We start from the raw sequence: 18505 nt of genomic DNA on the forward strand, positions 1-18505 counted from the left end.
CGTTGCCTTGTACCTGTACTTGTGTAATGACAATAAAGTTGAATCTAATCTAATCTAATCTAATCTAATTGGATATGACAGCAGTTACATCGCAAACCGTTAAGTAAATGATTTCATAATGCTTTGTCTGTAAAGGGTGGTTTTATATGGATTTCAATTTTTGAAAGAAGTCTCTTATACTCACCTCTTTTATTTGATTAAAAAATACAACAACAAAAAAACTGTAAAATTGTTGAAATATTATTAAAATTTAAAACAACTGTTTTCTATTTGAATATATTTTAAAATGTAATTTATTCCTATGTTGGAAAAGCTGAACTTACAGCATCATTATTACAGTGTCACATCACATTTCTTTGTGCGAAACAACTTTATTAATATTGTACGTAAATTTCAAGGAACATTTTAAAATAGTTTTTAAAAATCCATTTCTGATCCCTTTAAAATATATAAAAAAATACATTAAAATGTAAAAATAGGTACACAAACTATTATAATATTATATTATGTAAAGCCTCTCTACTAAGATCTCTACTTGAAAGTTGGTTGAGTAACTCACCCTCGTGTCCTTCAGGGCAGAGGCACTGGTACTCGTACTCAGCACTGGCCATACATGTGCCTCCGTGCAGACAAGGCCTGCGGTCACATGGGCTGCCATCTTCACACTGGCTGATGGCACTGCTCTCAGTGAAGCTGTATGAGAGATCCACCTTCTTTCCATTAATGAAGACCTGTAAAGAAAAACAAAGCCAAAAGAAACTATTTCACTTCCAAACATGAGTGTGGGCTGTAATGCAAACTACATTTCAATGCAATACATTCTCACCTCTCCTATGCATCCATCAAACAGCATGCTAACATTTGCAGGTTTGGGCAAGATGTCCATGCTGGGCACTCCTCCCAGATACATGGGTGTGTGGATATTAAGACCTTGGGCCTTCCCTGGAGAGGACCTCGTGATCTCTCGTGCATGGTCCACCTTCAAGGAGCCGTCTTTATTGAGCCGTTCGGCCACCACACGATGCCACTGACCCAGAGACACGGGGTCTTGACTGCGCAGAACAGCTTGACCTGAGAGCACGGAAATGAAAATGTATTTAGCTTGAACTGGAGGGTATCAAGGCATTACATGCAGCGTCTAGGTTTTGATATAGCCCAATTAATTTTTCCAAGGATTAAAGGCACAAACATTCTGGTGTTTCTTTTGTAACAACTTTACATTAGATTAACTATTATCTAACCTAAACCTAGCATGACAAGTAGGAAGTTTGAAATGCATCAAATAGCCTATCTGTATCCTCCTCTTAAAATGGTGATTTTGGCCTGTCCCTTATCAGAGGTCTTTGATCCTCTTGAATGTATCTAATATTTAACATATTAACAATTATCCTACCAATGACCTAATTGTGACAAATCGAATTAATAAATTCATATATAAATAATAAATGTATAGACAGACGGACGGACCGACCTATCCATCTATCTAGATAGATAGATAAAAGACAGACAGATAGATAAACGAAAATGTATTATTTATATAATATTTAGTTTGGCCTCTGGAGGGTGATGATCACCATTTTCCAAAAATCAAGCACATCCTGTAATTGACCATGACAAAGAAAGAAAAATCATTATTTTTTGCAACGAATATATCATGATTTGATTATCAGATCTCTCACCTGTACCAAGTTCATATCGGAACTCGACATGTCCATCAACCATAGATAACGTCACAAAGTCCTCCACTTTCACCTTTTTTCCTCCACTAAAGAACATCAACCCATCAAAATCCATGGGCTTAAACTCCATCTCGATGCGGAGGTCATTATGAATATTAGTGAGAGGAGGATATGCGATGTATGATACGTCTCCATCAAACAATGGTGTCGTTACCAGAGTACCTGCGATTGTCAAGAAGAGGGTAAGTGAGAACCACAGTTGACCTTAAAGTGCTCAGGGAACTTTAAATGTGAATGATATTGAGCTTTACCATCCATGCACTTTACTCCAGACTTGCCCAAGTGACAACGGCAGTCATAGCCCAAACCACTGGGTCGGTTAATGCAGGTGGCATCTGGTCCACAGGCCTCTGTTGCGGTTAACAGCAGTTTTATGCAAATTTTTGGATATCACATTAAAAATGGATGGAAACAACATTATGCACATAAATTCTTAAAATCTGCATTTTGAGGCAGACGATTTTAATCTGATAAGAAGACATTGCACCCCATGTCAAATGTTAATTTGTTTATTCTGAAATGCCCGAGTCAAAGTCTGTCTTCAAAATGGTTATATATAATCACTTCCCAGGACTGTCTCGCATGATGGCGTACCCAAACACCAGCACTCAGAACGCAGGATAACAGACAGCGTTTATTACATTTTGTCTGCGTACTCTGAGGCAAAGTCATTTATAGTGTATAAAGTGGCTTAGTTAGCAGCCTAATCAGTGGCTTCCACTGCGGATTGCAGCAACTTACAGATATTTTGTGCCAATTTCTCAGGAAGTGATGATTTTTGTTCTCTTGAACATGGGATGGAAACAGTGCTTTATTCGCAAATGTTTTATGTGATATTTAAATTTTGCCCACAAGTTAAATTCACAACTTTAGATAGAAACTTAACTTATGAAGCTAAGGAGGAGTGATGCTGATCCTGCTTTTAAAAACTCTGACCTGTGTGGCAGTGCGAGGAGGAATGATGCTGGCAGTTGCTCCCTGTGAATCCTCTCTGGCAACTGCATTTGTAGAGACTGGCTACAGAATCCGCACACACTCCACCATTCTGAAACACACATTATTTTAGGTAATCGGTTTTCACAGGCCATTTGACTTTATTCATTCACTTAAAATCACTGTGGTTTGTGCCTACCTAGAAAAGTGACATAAGTCCTAAGGACTAGCATCACATGATACTTGATATTTTGTTTCTTCAGCAATAAAATTCACATATTTTTGTGACTTACGCAAGTGTCCAAATACTGGGGTCACTGTGCATGCTGATTCAAAGAATAATTTTGTTTGTAGTGGATTACCTGACATGGGCGGTCCTTGCATGTGGGACAATTCGAAACTCCAGTGGAACTTTTATCAAGGTCCTTGAAAATGACCTCATCACCTTGGATTATCAGCTGCTTGATACAGCCTTTAAAGAAAGACAAAAACTCAGTGAAAGAAGGCTATTTATATGAAAGCTACTACTGATTCATTCCTATGAAATTCATATGGCACAGAACAACATAAGGGTTTTCTCACCAACAAACCCTGTCTTGAGGTCTGCAGTTTTAGCAAGCATGCTATAATTTGGATAACCGCCAACAAAAAGCTCCTCATTCAGATCCAGGCCCTTGAATTTACCCTGCTCGGACACACAACATGTTTCCCATTTGTGTAACTGCCATGATACAACCACAAAACAGCATATTAATTAGGGATATGGAGAGAGGAATATGCACCTGTGAGGTTCCATTTATAGGAGCTTCTCCATCCACAACAAGAGAGCCCTGAGTCTGATTCCTATAGAGCTGCACTGTGTGAAACTCGCCCAGTTTAATAGCAGTAGGGTAACGAATAGTTGCCATCCCAGAGCCCACATCAAACCTGTGGAAGAAAAACATGCACATTTGGAACATCAAATCAAAAAGCCAACGTTATATCCAGTTTTAGAAGCTACATTTTCTCTGAGATTGGTATGGTATTGAAAGGTAACGCACCTGAATTCAGGGCGGCCGCCCACCAACCCAAAAGATATGAAGTCAGCTCCTGTGGTCTTCTTTTGTCCATTATAAATGATCATACCTGGACATGAAAGGAAAAGATAAGTCCAATGCAGCATTCACCCTACCTAACCATGGAGCTTGTCAAATCACAGAGCCCTTTTTTAAGCTGAAAATAAAGCAGCATGCTGAGGGAAAAGCTGCTGCCATGTTCAGCATCTCACACTGCCAACGCAAGCCACATGCATGGGCACATGCCATGACTCTGCCCTGTCTCCGTCACATGGGGTAGTATAGACCAGTGGCTCTCAACTGATAAGTTGCAAACCAAAAATTGTTACTGTACTGTGCTGGATCACTGCTTGAGCTACAAAAGCAAAACCTTTTGAGAACCACTGGTATAGATCGAGGGCATTAGTCAGCATTCAAAAAGAACCATCGATGAGCTTGCCGAAACATAAGCTCCGGGTTTATTTCATGTAGGGTTGCACAATATATTGTTACCATATTAATTATCGGCAGATATTAGCAATTTTATATTTTTATTGATAGGGCAGCACAATTTGGGGGAAAACTAGAAGTCAAAATTTTGTGATTATATATATCAATATAGCTATAAAGAATTATTTATTATTATTATAGTGACCGAGGTGGCCGTGCCACCCCCATAATTAATTTGCAGCCTTTGTGTACCCCAGGAATTTGATAATCCCACTATGCGATTACAGTTGTATTTCTATTAATCGTTCAGCCCCTATTTATTGGTATCTGTCGATATTGTATATTTAATTGTACATGCTCAGTTTTGCATTAAGATTACCTTTTGCCATCATTTAATGCTCTCTTTAAACACATTAATAATTATTAATATAATAACACTGTTAAAAGTAATCTTTAACAAATCTCAAAATAAATGGTATTTTTTAAAACTGTACATTAGAATGTTGTGATGCCTAAATTCTCTTGTAGAATCCAAAATGATTTATTTTTCCGGGATTTTTAAACTTCAAAAACCCCAACTTTGCACACATGTTGTATACTGTAACTGTTACTAAAAGGTAAAACAGCTTCAGTCGGTCTAACGTTCCTGCATCATGCTGCAACCAACTCAATGAGAAGCAGAAGTGCCTTTATGGACATCATATCTATTGTCATGCCTGCATATGTTTATTAGGGGCATTCTAAGGGCTCAATGAGAGTATGCTGAGCTGCACTTCTGCATGGCATTATTAAATCTTGCAGCATGTGCACTTAGACACTCTCAAGCAAGCAGACTCACCGGCATACAAAATGAGCCCTTCATACCAAAGAGAGATGAAGGAGGGTAAAGAACAAAAAGAATATTTGAGTTTACATACAAGGACTGAACATTTTAGAAACAGTGTGCCCTTCATATAGTACATGTAACACTGCTCATAACCTTTAAAGAGAAAGTTATTTAAAAAAAAAAAAATTCTCATGATTTTCCAAATATGATTTCCTTTCTTCGGTGGAACAAACAATTAGACATTTTGAAGAATCTTTAAGCAGGTGATTTCCATACAAATGAAAAAGACCAGCTGGAAGAATCTTCAAAATATATATATTTTTCTGTCTCAAAGATGAAACAAAGTCATGGAACAAGTTTGGAACAACATGAAGGTGAATAAATAATATAATTTTATTCTGTTTTATTTCTATGTTCAACACTTCAACATAAAAAAACATTTTTTTTTTAAGTAATGACAGCAAAATTTAATCTGTGTATATTTAAAACAGCTTTGGTGCAGTAAAATAGTTTTGAGAGACCTTACCATCAACATTGTCCGGCCTGAAGGTAATTTTGATGCTGAATGCTTTGTAGGAGTTTTTGATGGTGGGCAGTGTGAGGTACGAGAGAGGCTCCTGGGTAAAGTAGGGCATTACTCTTTCTGGAAGACCACATGAACACAGACTGAATGTTAGAGAGACAAGCAGTAGAACATTTCAGAAAATCTTCAGTGGAATAACTCACTCATGAAAAACATGTCTTGGTTGTGAATTTTTCCAAATATTCAATCTACAAGACACTACAAGCATTCCGAAAGCAACATTTCGTAAGTCACTTTGGATAAAAAATATCTGCTAAACGACACTTACTCAGGTGTGCATTTCTGTGAAGATGTTTAAGCAAACCTATACTTTTCTATAATCCAACCATACAGGTGAAATCATTGCTGTCATCACAAAACTACAATTACAGACAATCAGTATTGCCACTTAAGACCTACACTGGGGGAAAAAAAGATATGTAACTGCAGATAGAACAGACTTATATTATATGTAACCAACCATGAACATTGAGTCTGGTGAAGGCCTCAACTTTCCCCTGCTTATTAGCAGCTGTACACACATACGTTCCTGCATCTGAGTGTGTGACACCAGGGACTGTCAGGACATGTCCATCCTGTCTGCACTTAGAGGGTAACTCATTCTCCACCTGTAAGATGAGGACAAAGAATCGCTTTCTGAAGTCAACAGAACCATATTTAGAACTTTAAACAGGACTGACTATTATGCTGCTGTGTGAACATATGAGTTTAGGGTCAAGAATTAGGTCGAGTTTAGCCATGAAACATAAGGGTTACCTTTGACCATATGATGGTTGGGACTGGGTATCCAGATGCGATGCAGGGCAAGACTGCATCAGAGCCAACTGTCACTTCCTTTGCCTCAGGCTGTGCAGCAATCTGAGGCAAGGCTACAAAAGTGCACGTTTCAGGAATCAGGGTTCAGTTACATCCAAAACATTGTGCACTGCAATATGAGACTCCATTTGTAGGTGACCCTGAGCTTGATGTCTTTTTTTAAGGTGTTACACAATACAAATGAAAACCAATGGCAAAAGAAACATCATAAATATCCTGGATATAATAATGTACTCACACTGGATATTAAGGACCACATGGGAATGCTCTGAGCCAACATTATTAGTGGCAGTGCAGCGGTACTGTCCTGAATCCGATTCGGTCACTTGATCAATCCTCAGGATGTTCCCCCTTACTTCCACGTGATCAGGAAGCGAGCCTCCCACTTTACTCCAGCGCACTGTGGGCTCGGGGTCACCGATCGCATGGCACTCAAACTCCACGGAGTTGCCCACCATCACCGTCTGTACTGACGTGCGCACGTTGATCTTCACTTTGGGTAGAGCTGTGAAGACAAAAAGCACAGTCAGTGGGTTTTTAAAGTCTAGTTAACCAAAGATTTGGAAACATATTGTATTTTGGGTGTCATAAGGGACCTTGAATGGTGAGTTTAGCACTGTCCTGAGCCTGTCCAAACAGACTTGTAGCTCTGCAGGTGTAGATTCCCTCATTGCTTTGCTCAAGGTTCTCGATTCTGCACACATAAAAACAAAGATTATGAATAAAGGATACACAGCATAATAATTTAAAGCATTAGGGGCACACATATGTATTTTATTGTGAGAACTATCCCATATCATATCTTCAAGTCTCATTTCAAAGATCTTGACTTTCTTCACTGTACCAACAATTAAATATAAAATTATTCAGCAATGTCATAATTTTAACATGATCAGTTGAACATATATATAATTGCTAAACAATTTCTTATAGTACACATTTTTAATTATAAATTTATTTTAATTATTAAAAAAGTCAACTTGTGCACAACCGTGTTACCACATAATTTTACCCAATAACAAGAATAGTATATGCTGTGTGGATAAAAGTAAATACTTTTTATTATTTTTTTACACAATTTGTAGTGTTAAATGTATTCATGTAAGAAAAAAAATATATATTTTATATAAAATATACAGAATTTTTGGGAAGTTATGGGAAATATAAAGTACAGTTCAAACGTTTGAGGGCAGTCATTTCAAAAGTGACAATAAAGACTGAATTTTTTTTTTAAATGCAGTTCTTTTGTTCTCTCTATTCATCAAAGTATCCTGATTTTTTTCTATCACAGTTTTCACAAACATACACAGCAGCACAACATTCATAACAATAAGATGTGTTTCTTGCACATAAAAACAGCATATTTATATAATTAAAATTATTTCTGAAGGGTCATGTGACACTGAAGAAGACTACTGAATCATATCCTATTTTACTTTACATCTGCACCCTTGTTTCCCATTCTGGTGGTTTTTCAATCTGAATTTTAATGTTAAAGGGTTAGTTTGCCCAAAAATGAATCCCATAATTTACTCACCCTCAGGTTATCCTAGGTGTATATGACTTTCAGCCAAACACAATCGGAGTACACCTAGAATAGCTTGAGGGTGAGAAAATTATGGGATAACTTTCCTTTTGGGGTGAACTATCCCTTTAAATGCTTGATAGTCAATGTTTATATCAGATAATGTCACCTCAGCACTCCATCTTTAATGTGATGATTTGGCGGAAGAACTCCTCCCTCCTTCAGCCACTCAATCTCAATCTGAGACCCTCCTTTAGCAGCACAGGTTAACTCCACAGCACTGCCCAGAGCCTTCACTTCCACCTGTGGGGACACTTTCACCGACAGGGGTGCTGCAGGACACAGGGGTCAGAGGTCAAGCTGAATGCCAGTGACAATTCATCTGATGACCACTTTGTGAGATTGAGAGAATGCATGATGCATGCATGTTACTGAAATGACAATACTCACATCGGACAGAGACTTTGGCCAGCACTTCACTCTTGCCAACCTTGTTGCTGGCCACACACTTGTATGTCCCAGCATCGTTCTCCTTGGCCAGGTTGATCTGGAGGTCTCCTCCTTGCAGCTGAGCAGTAGAAGGCAAGCTGCCGTTGACCTTAGTCCACTCATAACGCAGGGGTGGGGTGCCATGGGCCAGGCACTGCAGTCGGACTACTTCACCCACTCGCACTGACACGTCATCGGGCAAGGAGGTGGCATAGGGTGGGGCTGCTCCGACCAAAGAAATGTCAGTTAGAGAATGTTGGATAATTACAGCTGGCTCATGTTAGAGAGCTTTACAAGAACAGGAAAAACATGCTTCACACTTGTATGAGGAATTTGGACAGCAGCTAAAATGTAAGAAAAGAAAAAAAAGTGTTATGCATTCTAGTATAAATATCTAAACTAAAGCAAAATAAAGCAAAATAAATTAACTTGTGTAACTAAAAAAATTAATTACAAGTACTGTACTTTAAAGTAAAATGTGTAAAAAAAGTTTTTTTTTTGTTTTTTTTTGTTGAGGATTTTAGTGTATTTCCCCAACTGGGATCAAGTTTAAATCTCACATGAGGTAAGGTTTATGCTTAAAACAGTAAAAAAAAAGTTTGCCCATTAAAAATGATAATAAATTAATTCAAAATATATTATAATAAATGTATAAATATCTTAAGAAATGTTCAAATTATGTACATTTATCATGTTTAGATTTGTTTTTCTGGCAAACAAGACCAAAATAATGAATAAGAATATTATTTATTGTAATGTGCCACACAGCGATAGGTGCCCTGGTTTTTGGCCTGGGCATTGGTAATGACATGACAGAATTGTCGGGACCAATCTTTACATTATCTACAGGACAATCAAACAAACAAAAAAAGTGATGATGAATATCTAAATGTTTGACATGGTCTCCAAATTTGTTCATAAAGGATGCATGATATGTTTTTCAATATTTATTCTTTGAAGTCTAAATACAGTATGCGATTTTGCTTTAAGTACATGTATTTGGATTGAGGGATATTTTTATTTGAAAACAAAGCATGATATTATTAATATTAAGTGTAAAATAATAATGTTTGTATATGTGCATCAAGTGAACAAGGAATAAAAATGATCATCTCTATAAAATAATAAAGCTCACTGTCGACTTCCAGCATGATGGTGACTTCACTGGTGCCCATGTGGTTAGTGGCATTACAGACATATTGACCAGAGTCCTGACGGCCCACATTAGGTAAGACCAGGCTGTTGTCGACTATCTTGTGTCTCCAAGGCAGAGAAGACCGTACTTTAGACCATGTGATTGTTGGCTTTGGGAATCCTTTAGGTAAGATACAAGAGCTTTAAGGCACACTCTTTAATTTAGATATATGAATGGGTTTCAACCATCACAACTGTCAAATGCTGCCTACGGCTGCACCTACCATGGGCATCACAATGAAGTGTGGCTGTTGACCCTTCTACCACAACTGTCAAAGGCTCACGGACGCTGGCACGGGGAACGGTTGGCACCTGAGGTCCTCCTTCTACAAACACCTCTACACGAGTCTCAGTCGTGCCCTGGTTATTCTGTGCTGTGCACACATATGTGCCACTGTCTTCTGGCCGTGCAACTAAGACCTGAACATAGAATGAAACTCTCTGCTTAAAATACAGAGGCAAATGATTCTGTAAACAACAACGGCTTGACTACAAACAGCGCATAACCTGCATGACAGCACTGGTATCGGCAGGCACAGGGCTGCTCAGCATCGTCCTGCGGTTGTTGTCCAATCTGTGCCATCTCACAGAGGGTCTTGGCTCTCCAGCGGACTGGCATTCGAGATTGATGGAATCACCGACCCTCACTCGCACCGGTCCTGCAGGGGTCACTACAGCCTTAGGAGATTCTAAGAATGAAATCACACAAAAGTATAAGAGAATGGAGTACAAAAGTAAAAGTCATCCTTGCCCGATGACGTGTCAGTGCGAGTGGGTGAAGTAGTCCGACTGCAACAAAAGTATCTGAACAGAAATATTCAGAAAATGGTGCGCACCAAATTAAATAGCAATAATGCTTGTTTCCAAACTGGTTTTCCAAAAACCTCTAGTGACCTTCCAACCATCTTATCTTTTGAAAATTGCATTAAATGTTGGTATACCTCTGACAATGAGCGACACAATGCTGTGAGTCATTCCGAACAAGTTGCTGGCCACACAGCGATAGGTTCCCTGGTTTTTGGCCTGGGCATTGGTAATGGTCATGACAGAATTGTCGGGACCAACCTTCACGTTATCTAATGAAAAAAAAAAAAGCAAAATCATTAATATTCAGGTATCATCTTTTTAATTACACTGACATAACTGAATCGCAGCAGTGTACCTGACAGAGGCTGGTTGTTGGTGGGTTTCCACTCCAAGCGCACCGGCTGGGCTCCGCTGTGAACCCTGCACCTGAAGCTCGCTGACCCGCCCTGCTTCACTGCTGCGCTATGTGGCTCAATGGAGATAATGGGGCTCTGGAGGCCTAGTCCAAAATCACACCACAAAAAACAGTGAGCACATATTGCACACAGCATCGGGTCCAGGGTTAGAAATGAAACTGGACTTGGGTTAAAAATGTGGGGGGGGGACGACTGCCTGTTGTACGTTGTGCAGTCTTCTGATTTGTTTAGTTATGCTTTTAGTGCTTCAGTAGTGACCTCTTCCTGTCATATTAGTTCTGCATTCACTGTTGAATGTGTAGCAAATAAAGTCATATTTGATGAACACGAATCAGCCTTAAAAATACAGAATGTAAAGAAAGCACTCCCAACAATAACTATATCAATATACATACAGTAGCTGTATAATCTAAAATAGGCAACAGCCAATTACTTATAATTATTTATCTCTGATTGTGTATTGTGTTATGATATCTTATGCATTATATCAGATAATTATAAATTTGATGTTGATTTGGTTTTAAAAGTAACAGAACTTAAAAATTTAATTTAATTAAAAAATTGAGTTGATTGATTTGGCATAACATTCCCTCATAAATGTAAAACAAAAAACTGAAATTAATTTCTGACAGTCACTGGGACACATTAAGACAAGAAGGCTTGAAAAATAAGTTATCTTTTGACACAATTCACGGCAAACCAAAATACCGGGATAGGCAACACAGTTAAGGTGACATTATGAAACAGTCTCTGCCTAAATAATAGCGTTTGATTAATGCTGTTCTCGATGGACATTGACACACTCCTGTTTGTCATAAATGAAGAGGACTTACGGGAGGAGCTGGAGGTCACAGACACAGATACAGAAGCCTGGCGAGGGGATGGGCCGCCCTCCACCTGACAGATATATTCACCAGTGTCATCTGCAGAGGCCTGCAGGATCTGCAGCTGAGTCCCCAGCACCTTGCAAGCACACATATGGTTCATATATTAAGCATGTGGCTCAGAAATCTAATGACGCATATACTTATGAGATCACGTAAATCAAATATGCTTGATAATGGACGGAGATAAACCTGATGATTGGATGACAGCAGTCCACCGGCCCTTCTCCATTTGACAGATGCAGGAGAGGTTCCTAGAACGATGCAGTTGAGATCCAGAGTCTCTCCCTCCATTACTGAAGCAATAGAGGGTTGGATGGTGACTCCAGAGGGGATGATTTCACCTGATCAATGCGAGAGGACAATATTAAAATAATATCCTATAAAAAACGTTAGTGTAAAATTAGTTTGATGGTTTGCCTCACCTCTTTTAACAAAGACCTCAATAAAAGCTTCTGAGGAACCAACAGTGTTGGTTCCAACACAGAGATATGTGCCTGCATCAGATGACCTGACATTGGGTACGACGAGAGTGCCGATGTCAGTGCGCTCCATACGGGCCTGAGGAGGATATGCATATATGGATATTTCAGGACCATTTTAGAAATTATTACTGCAATGCAAATTTTTTTCTGTGTAAAGTTGCTTTGAAATAATGTACATTGTAAAAAGTGTTAAATATAAAAAATTGAGAAGATTTATTATGTGAACTTCAACAAAGCGTGATTGTAGTACAATAGTAGCGGAATAAACATCAAAATCAACAACAGAAGACAAGTTTTATATTCATTACTTACCTTGCTTTGGTAAGATTCACATTACACTAAATAATACAGTTTAAATACATTAATATATTTCCTGCAAATACACTTAAAAAATTGTTTTATTGTTTAGCATTTTAGTAATTTACATGATTTTTGTTATGAGGCTATCACCGTGTCCAGACCAAGACTAGCGGCAAACTGAACGTGCGAAAAAATTAAAAAGGGAACGTAGTCTGAACGTAGCCAATCAGAACAGTTCTCTCAGGTTCACGTAACGTGCTGCAGCTGAAAATAGCAAAACACAAACCTTGTACTTTCATGACTTCAGTGATAATTCACTATACAATATTTTTCATGGAATTGTTTTATTTTTAACAAATAGTTTTACCATTTACAGTGTATAGTATCCGATTCTTCCACAATCAGTCTCACATCCTCCATGTTTGATGATTAAAGTCACCATGAAATCAATTCTTTTTTTTTCATGGAAAATTGCAGTATTTATTAAAATTTAAATGATTTATACGTGCTCATCATTACTTTTCTTAAAATGCATGTACCCTCGTAAACTTTAATCAAAATAGCTGCCCCTCGCTCTTCACTGATCATGTGTTTTTCGGCACGAGTGTGGGACAAGCTCACATGAGATCACAGCAATAGCAAACCACAAAGATCAAATCAATTCCCGATGGACACAATCAAGTCCCGCCCTAAATTTTAACTTGGATATACTGTCATGCTGCGTCCCAATTCGCATACTATCTATCCTAAATAGTATTCGAAATTAGAATTAGTGTGTCCCAAATCTTAGTATTTTGAAATGAGCATTCCAAATATCCCCGGATGGTCAACTTTTTCCGTTTGGAATCCGAAGAGCAGATCCATGCCCACAACCCATTGCACGATGGACGAGGATTCGATCAGAACTACAAACACGAATAAAAAGTGTTAAAAAACTACAAACATGATGGATGTGCAAGTCCGGCGATTAAAAAGAGGTTTAGATAAAGGGGTTTGAGTAATTAATAATCAGTATCTAACCAGACGAAAAGATGTTATCCACATTATATTTTATCTGCAACAACATTGTGAACTTTTGAAAATAAATGTTTGGTCATTAACTTTTAAATGCATCATTATGCAGATCTGTCAGATCAACGTACTACTGGATTTCTCTCCGAAACGGTAGGATATTAAATTAAATTGAATGTGAAGGAAGTGACGAAGTAGTATGTTCCAAAGCTTACCTACTGTTCTGCTACACACTCACAAGTATGTACTTTTTCTTCACAAAAACAGTACATACTATTAGGGCACAGTATGAGTAGGCGAATTGGGATGCAGCAGTAGTCACAATAGGGAAAAGAGACTTCCATTGCATGTCGACTTTAATGTACAGGAGGAGAACTATTCTTATCCAAAGAGGTTCCATTGTGGGCAGGGCTACCCGGCATGACACCGCAGAAACAAGTCAAACGCCTGGAAAAATATAATGGTACTGTTTGCGGTGGCTTACAAAACATACAGGTAAACTCTTGGTTGAAGCTTGGCGCATCTGGCTAAGGCACGGTGTAATATTTCACGCCTCATAACATTGTTATTAATTATGGGTGTTACATTTATGGTGCTACAGGTCTATATTAGCAGATGATTGAACCGCCATTACCTGTAATTGATTAATGGCGTTGGTGAGGCTGATTATTTCACAAAACGAGACACATAGTAACAGTGGACAGTTAATGCAGCTAGTGGCTACACAACATCTACATACTTATCGAGAACTGCAAATCAATCTTAAAAAGTAAACATATTAACACTTTCTCAGTTTTATAAGGATGTATCCACCTTATTTTTAATGTAAGAGCGGGTGTGAAACATTTCGGCAGTCATCCGCTTCCAGCTTTACAAAAACAGTCTGTTATACTGTATAAAGAGCTCGCAAAATGAAAACGTGTGCTAGATACCAGAACCAGAAGATTGGGCTCTTATGCTTCTAGTTATCTCAGAAGTCTTGCATATTCAAAGAAAATAGCTTACTTTAGCATTGCAAAATAAAGGTGGATATATGATTCAGATTCATAAATGTGTATAGCTTACGGCAAAGAAACCCTAAAACTGTAAGTTACATCTGTAAACTACACGACTGTATTCATAGGGGAGGGGGTGATGTTTTTTATCCAGGAGCAAAGCCGCTTAACTCTGATCTAGTGAAGCATGGCAGCAGTAGAGCTGGGATGGGGCAGGCTTGGTTGAATGAGTGTCTGAAACCATTCACAAATTTTCAAAGCGGCCCACTTGCTAGAGCACACAGAATTTCTGCATGGCCGCACGGAAGACCTGAGCACACCCTGGGAAAAGCTGACACAATGCAGCAATGCTCTTAGGCAGAACAAACCAGCCCACAAAGACACAAGGTACGCAAGACACCAAAGCCCTCCAGCGGCATTGGACAGGTCTCATATCTCGAATAACCCAAATCTAACGGAGCAAAAGCATGTACAGTGAGGTTCAAAGGAATGGGTCCGATTGAGATATTGCTTCTGTGTGGATTTTTATTTCGCAATTTTTCCAATTTAAATACATTTTTATCAGGATAACAATTTGAGTGAAAAGTTTAATTGTAAAATTTAAATGATTGTCACTATTTGGTTTGTCCTGTCTTTGCTTTAATGACAGCACCACTTGTTTTCCTTCTACATCACAATGTGTTTATTTCCAGGTTCAGACTTTGAATTTTGAATCAATGTAGACTTTTGTACCACACTGCATATGCTGTACGCTTCGAGAACTATAACCGGCATATTCAGTTAACTGTAAGACTAAGACAAACTAAGATCTGTTTGTACTAACAGAAGTAATCTGTAATGATTATTTCTTTGCTAAAAATCTAATGGATGTCACATGAATAAATAAATGATCATGCAGTTAGTTCACAGATTTTGGTGAGGGTGAGTGAAGCGAGACAGGTGGGATGGGACGCGTGAGACAGACATCAGACAGATGGACAGACCTGTAGCTCCTCAATACGTCTCTGTAACACATCGAGACTGTTGCTTTTAAACTGATGGAAACCGTGAGAAGGAATTGCCTGAACAAACACCAAGACACAGGATGAAACAGAAAGAAAAACTCAAAGGAAGGAAAAAACAAGGCAAAATATGACCAATGTCACAACCCTAAAAATCGTAATTGAGTAATAGGATAAATGACAACAGGAGGAATCTGTTTCTCACCTGTGGCGACAGTGAACCACCTCTCTTCTTCCATGCGAGGGCAGGGGTGGGACTGCCAACGGCCCTGCAGTACAACCGTAAAGTCTCACCCTCGTGAATTTCCACCCGCGTGGGGCTCACTTGCACGTGGGGCAGACCGTGAGGTTGACTTGTACCTGAAACATAAGTTAAAAAGTAGAGAAGGACTCACTCACCATATTCGTGAACTTGTTACTCGGTAAATCTTGAAATATTCCTGTGTAGGACATTTACTTTGAACATGTAGAACTCCTCGGGCTGTGTGCTCGCCATGCGTGTTTAGGGCCTTGCAGATGTACTCGCCCTCATCCGAGCGATCCACAGATGGGATGGTCAGTAGCCCGTTACGAACGACAGCTTTTGAGCTGATTTGTTTCCCGGGACCTCCTGAAAAAAAAAGATATTATAAGACAGATTTCATCCATATATATATATATGGATAGAGAGAGAGAGAGAGAGAGAGAGAGAGAGAGAGAGAGAGAGAGAGAGAGAGAGTTATTTGAAGGAATAGTTGATGTGATGCGTGTATACAACAAACTATTTTAAAGAAGGACATATTCTTCAAATCAACATCCTTGCTGGACAACATTCTAAATGATCAATCTGATTTTAGGGATTAGGAAAAGAAAAACAAATTATTTAAGGCTTCTTCTCAAACATTCAGTCTCCTTGTGAAAAAGAAGTGTGCTTAATTGCATTGACTGTGTACTTAGTGTATTTTAAGTCTTAAAAGTATTTTTTTTCTTTTATTAAACTCCAGATAATATAATGAAATAAAAGGCCACTTAAGTGTACTGAAAGAGAGTACACTGTCATGGCTAACATTGTTTCTTAACACGTTGGTAGACTGATAGTTCACCCGAAAATGCAATTCTGTCAGTATTTACTCACCCTCATGTTGATGCAACCCCGTAAAACCTTCATCCATCTTCGGAACACGAATTAAGATATTTTTGATGAAATCTGAGAGCTGGATTACTCCTCCATACTAGTCCATAGACTTCTTGAGGGATTGAAACTTGCCAGCCCCGAAAAGTTATTAAAGACATCGTTAAAATAGTCCAAGTGACCACAGTGGCTCAATCTTAAGTTTATCAAGCGACGGGTATACTTTTTTTGCGCAAAAATAACGACTTTATTTCAACTATTCATTTCCTTCTCTGTGGGCCTCGAGTCAGTTAATGTAGTGTAATAGCGTAGTGCTTTTTGTTGTACGTCACACGTAGGCTCACTATTGGCCGACGCTGGTCATGTGTGTGACGTACAACACAGAAGCACTACGCTGTTAAACTACGTCAACTGACTCGAGGCCCACAGAGAAGGAAATGAATATTTGAAATAAAGTAATTATTTTTGTTGTTTTTTTGCACTCAAAAAGTATTTTCGTCGCTTGATAAACTTAAGATTGAGCCACTGTAGTCACTTGGACTATTTTAACGATGTCTTTAATAGCTTTTCGGGGCCGGCAAGTTTCAATCCCTTAGAAGCCTATGGAGGAGTGACCCAGCTCTCAGATTTCATCAAAAATATCTTAATTTGTGTTCCGAAGATGAACGAAGGGTTGTAACAACATGAGGTTGAGTAATTACTGATAGAATTTTCATTTTTGTACTTGGGAAGGTACAAAATGCAGCAACAACTTTTATGCAGCAACTACTCCAGCTTTTACCATTAGTCAACACATCAAAATAAGGGTAGTTTAAAGCATGACAAAAGATGGTAAACAAATGATTTTATTTTGATATTAGAAATTGTGCTTTTTAAAGGGATAGTTCACCATCCCTTTTAAAAGCACAATTTCTAATATAAAAATAAAATCATTTGTTTACCATCTTTTGTCATGCTTTAAACTACACTTATTTTGATGTGTTGACTAATACACTAAAAGGCATATGTAAAGTACCTGATTATAATTTTAACTGTTGTGTTAGTAAATATAATTAAAGTTAATGTTTAATTTGCAACTTCATCATAATGTGCAATTACACATTTATTTAAATAAATGTGTCCATATAAATTATAAAGGATATTTCAGTTACCATAAATGCTTGCAAGCAAATCCAGCAGTATATTTACACACAAAAGATGTACATGAGTGGGACAAAAGCACTTGTAAGTTTAACTAAACTATTTCCATTTAATTGCAAATAACATGCAATGTTATTGATGGCTGAGGACTGGGACAAAGTGTCCAGAAACATTGCATTCATTTCACACCTAAGTATAAAAAGTGTTTTAACTACATAATAAATTATCTTTGTTAAAGTTGATTTCTTTTTCACTTCTTTGGGATTTTGCAGGAATGTTGTTTCAGGACCAACATAAGATGTCAAGCATGTTCTACTTGACATAACCATGGTGACCACGTATTAATATATGCATTCGTGTTCTCAAAAGTAGATTGGCTCACCTATCCATTCCACAGCAGGGGTGGGGTTGCCGGTCACCGAGCAGCGGAACTCTGCCTGCTCGCCCTGTCGGACTGTCAGCACAGGTGGATTGACTGTGGCCACCGGCTTGGACCCTTCAGTTGCTACAGTGAGGTAGAAACCAGTTAATCATAGACAGGAGTACCATTCATTACCTGTTCAGAACAGACCTCACCCTCTCTCAATGTCGGAAGTGGTCAAGAACATTTTCAGTGGAATGGATTTTTCATTCATGGTCTAAATGGTTTGGAATGTCATGCTAATTAATTGATTTTTTATTTATTTTTGGTCTTTATTATGAGCACTAAAATACAAAAAAGCCAAATGGGTGAAATGTGAGAAAAGAGTTTACATTTACAGTAAGA

At 38.3% G+C, this 18505-nt stretch overlaps 1 protein-coding gene across 9 annotated transcripts in view; it reads right to left on the reverse strand.

Annotated features, from left to right (window-relative positions):
• The window catches only part of hspg2 (heparan sulfate proteoglycan 2), a 110936-nt gene that overhangs the window by 11063 nt on the left and 81368 nt on the right, over positions 1 to 18505 (reverse strand). For 4 of the 9 annotated variants that reach the window (XM_077218760.1, XM_077218764.1, XM_077218766.1 and 1 more), the window contains 28 exons: positions 18122 to 18244; positions 15946 to 16098; positions 15694 to 15848; positions 15471 to 15548; positions 12122 to 12257; positions 11889 to 12040; positions 11646 to 11775; positions 10752 to 10895; positions 10531 to 10665; positions 10097 to 10278; positions 9814 to 10009; positions 9531 to 9710; positions 8357 to 8617; positions 8076 to 8238; positions 6978 to 7075; positions 6620 to 6886; positions 6322 to 6434; positions 6026 to 6173; positions 5509 to 5625; positions 3713 to 3797; positions 3455 to 3599; positions 3255 to 3357; positions 3035 to 3144; positions 2676 to 2784; positions 1991 to 2089; positions 1680 to 1901; positions 827 to 1071; positions 560 to 731 (listed from right to left, as the gene is read on the reverse strand). In XM_077218760.1, the coding sequence (XP_077074875.1) occupies positions 560 to 731; positions 827 to 1071; positions 1680 to 1901; positions 1991 to 2089; positions 2676 to 2784; positions 3035 to 3144; positions 3255 to 3357; positions 3455 to 3599; positions 3713 to 3797; positions 5509 to 5625; positions 6026 to 6173; positions 6322 to 6434; positions 6620 to 6886; positions 6978 to 7075; positions 8076 to 8238; positions 8357 to 8617; positions 9531 to 9710; positions 9814 to 10009; positions 10097 to 10278; positions 10531 to 10665; positions 10752 to 10895; positions 11646 to 11775; positions 11889 to 12040; positions 12122 to 12257; positions 15471 to 15548; positions 15694 to 15848; positions 15946 to 16098; positions 18122 to 18244 (4221 nt within the window). Of the gene's footprint in view, positions 1 to 559; positions 732 to 826; positions 1072 to 1679; positions 1902 to 1990; positions 2090 to 2675; positions 2785 to 3034; positions 3145 to 3254; positions 3358 to 3454; positions 3600 to 3712; positions 3798 to 4994; positions 5013 to 5508; positions 5626 to 6025; positions 6174 to 6321; positions 6435 to 6619; positions 6887 to 6977; positions 7076 to 8075; positions 8239 to 8356; positions 8618 to 9530; positions 9711 to 9813; positions 10010 to 10096; positions 10279 to 10530; positions 10666 to 10751; positions 10896 to 11645; positions 11776 to 11888; positions 12041 to 12121; positions 12258 to 15470; positions 15549 to 15693; positions 15849 to 15945; positions 16099 to 18121; positions 18245 to 18505 lie in introns of all 9 variants that reach the window. The other 5 variants (XM_077218758.1, XM_077218757.1, XM_077218759.1 and 2 more) reach the window with 3 other exon arrangements.

This window comes from Siphateles boraxobius, unplaced genomic scaffold, assembly GCF_051911475.1.
Source record: "Siphateles boraxobius isolate OS27281-9 unplaced genomic scaffold, OSU_SipBor_1 77, whole genome shotgun sequence".
In the NCBI taxonomy this organism is placed as follows: domain Eukaryota; kingdom Metazoa; phylum Chordata; class Actinopteri; order Cypriniformes; family Leuciscidae; genus Siphateles; species Siphateles boraxobius.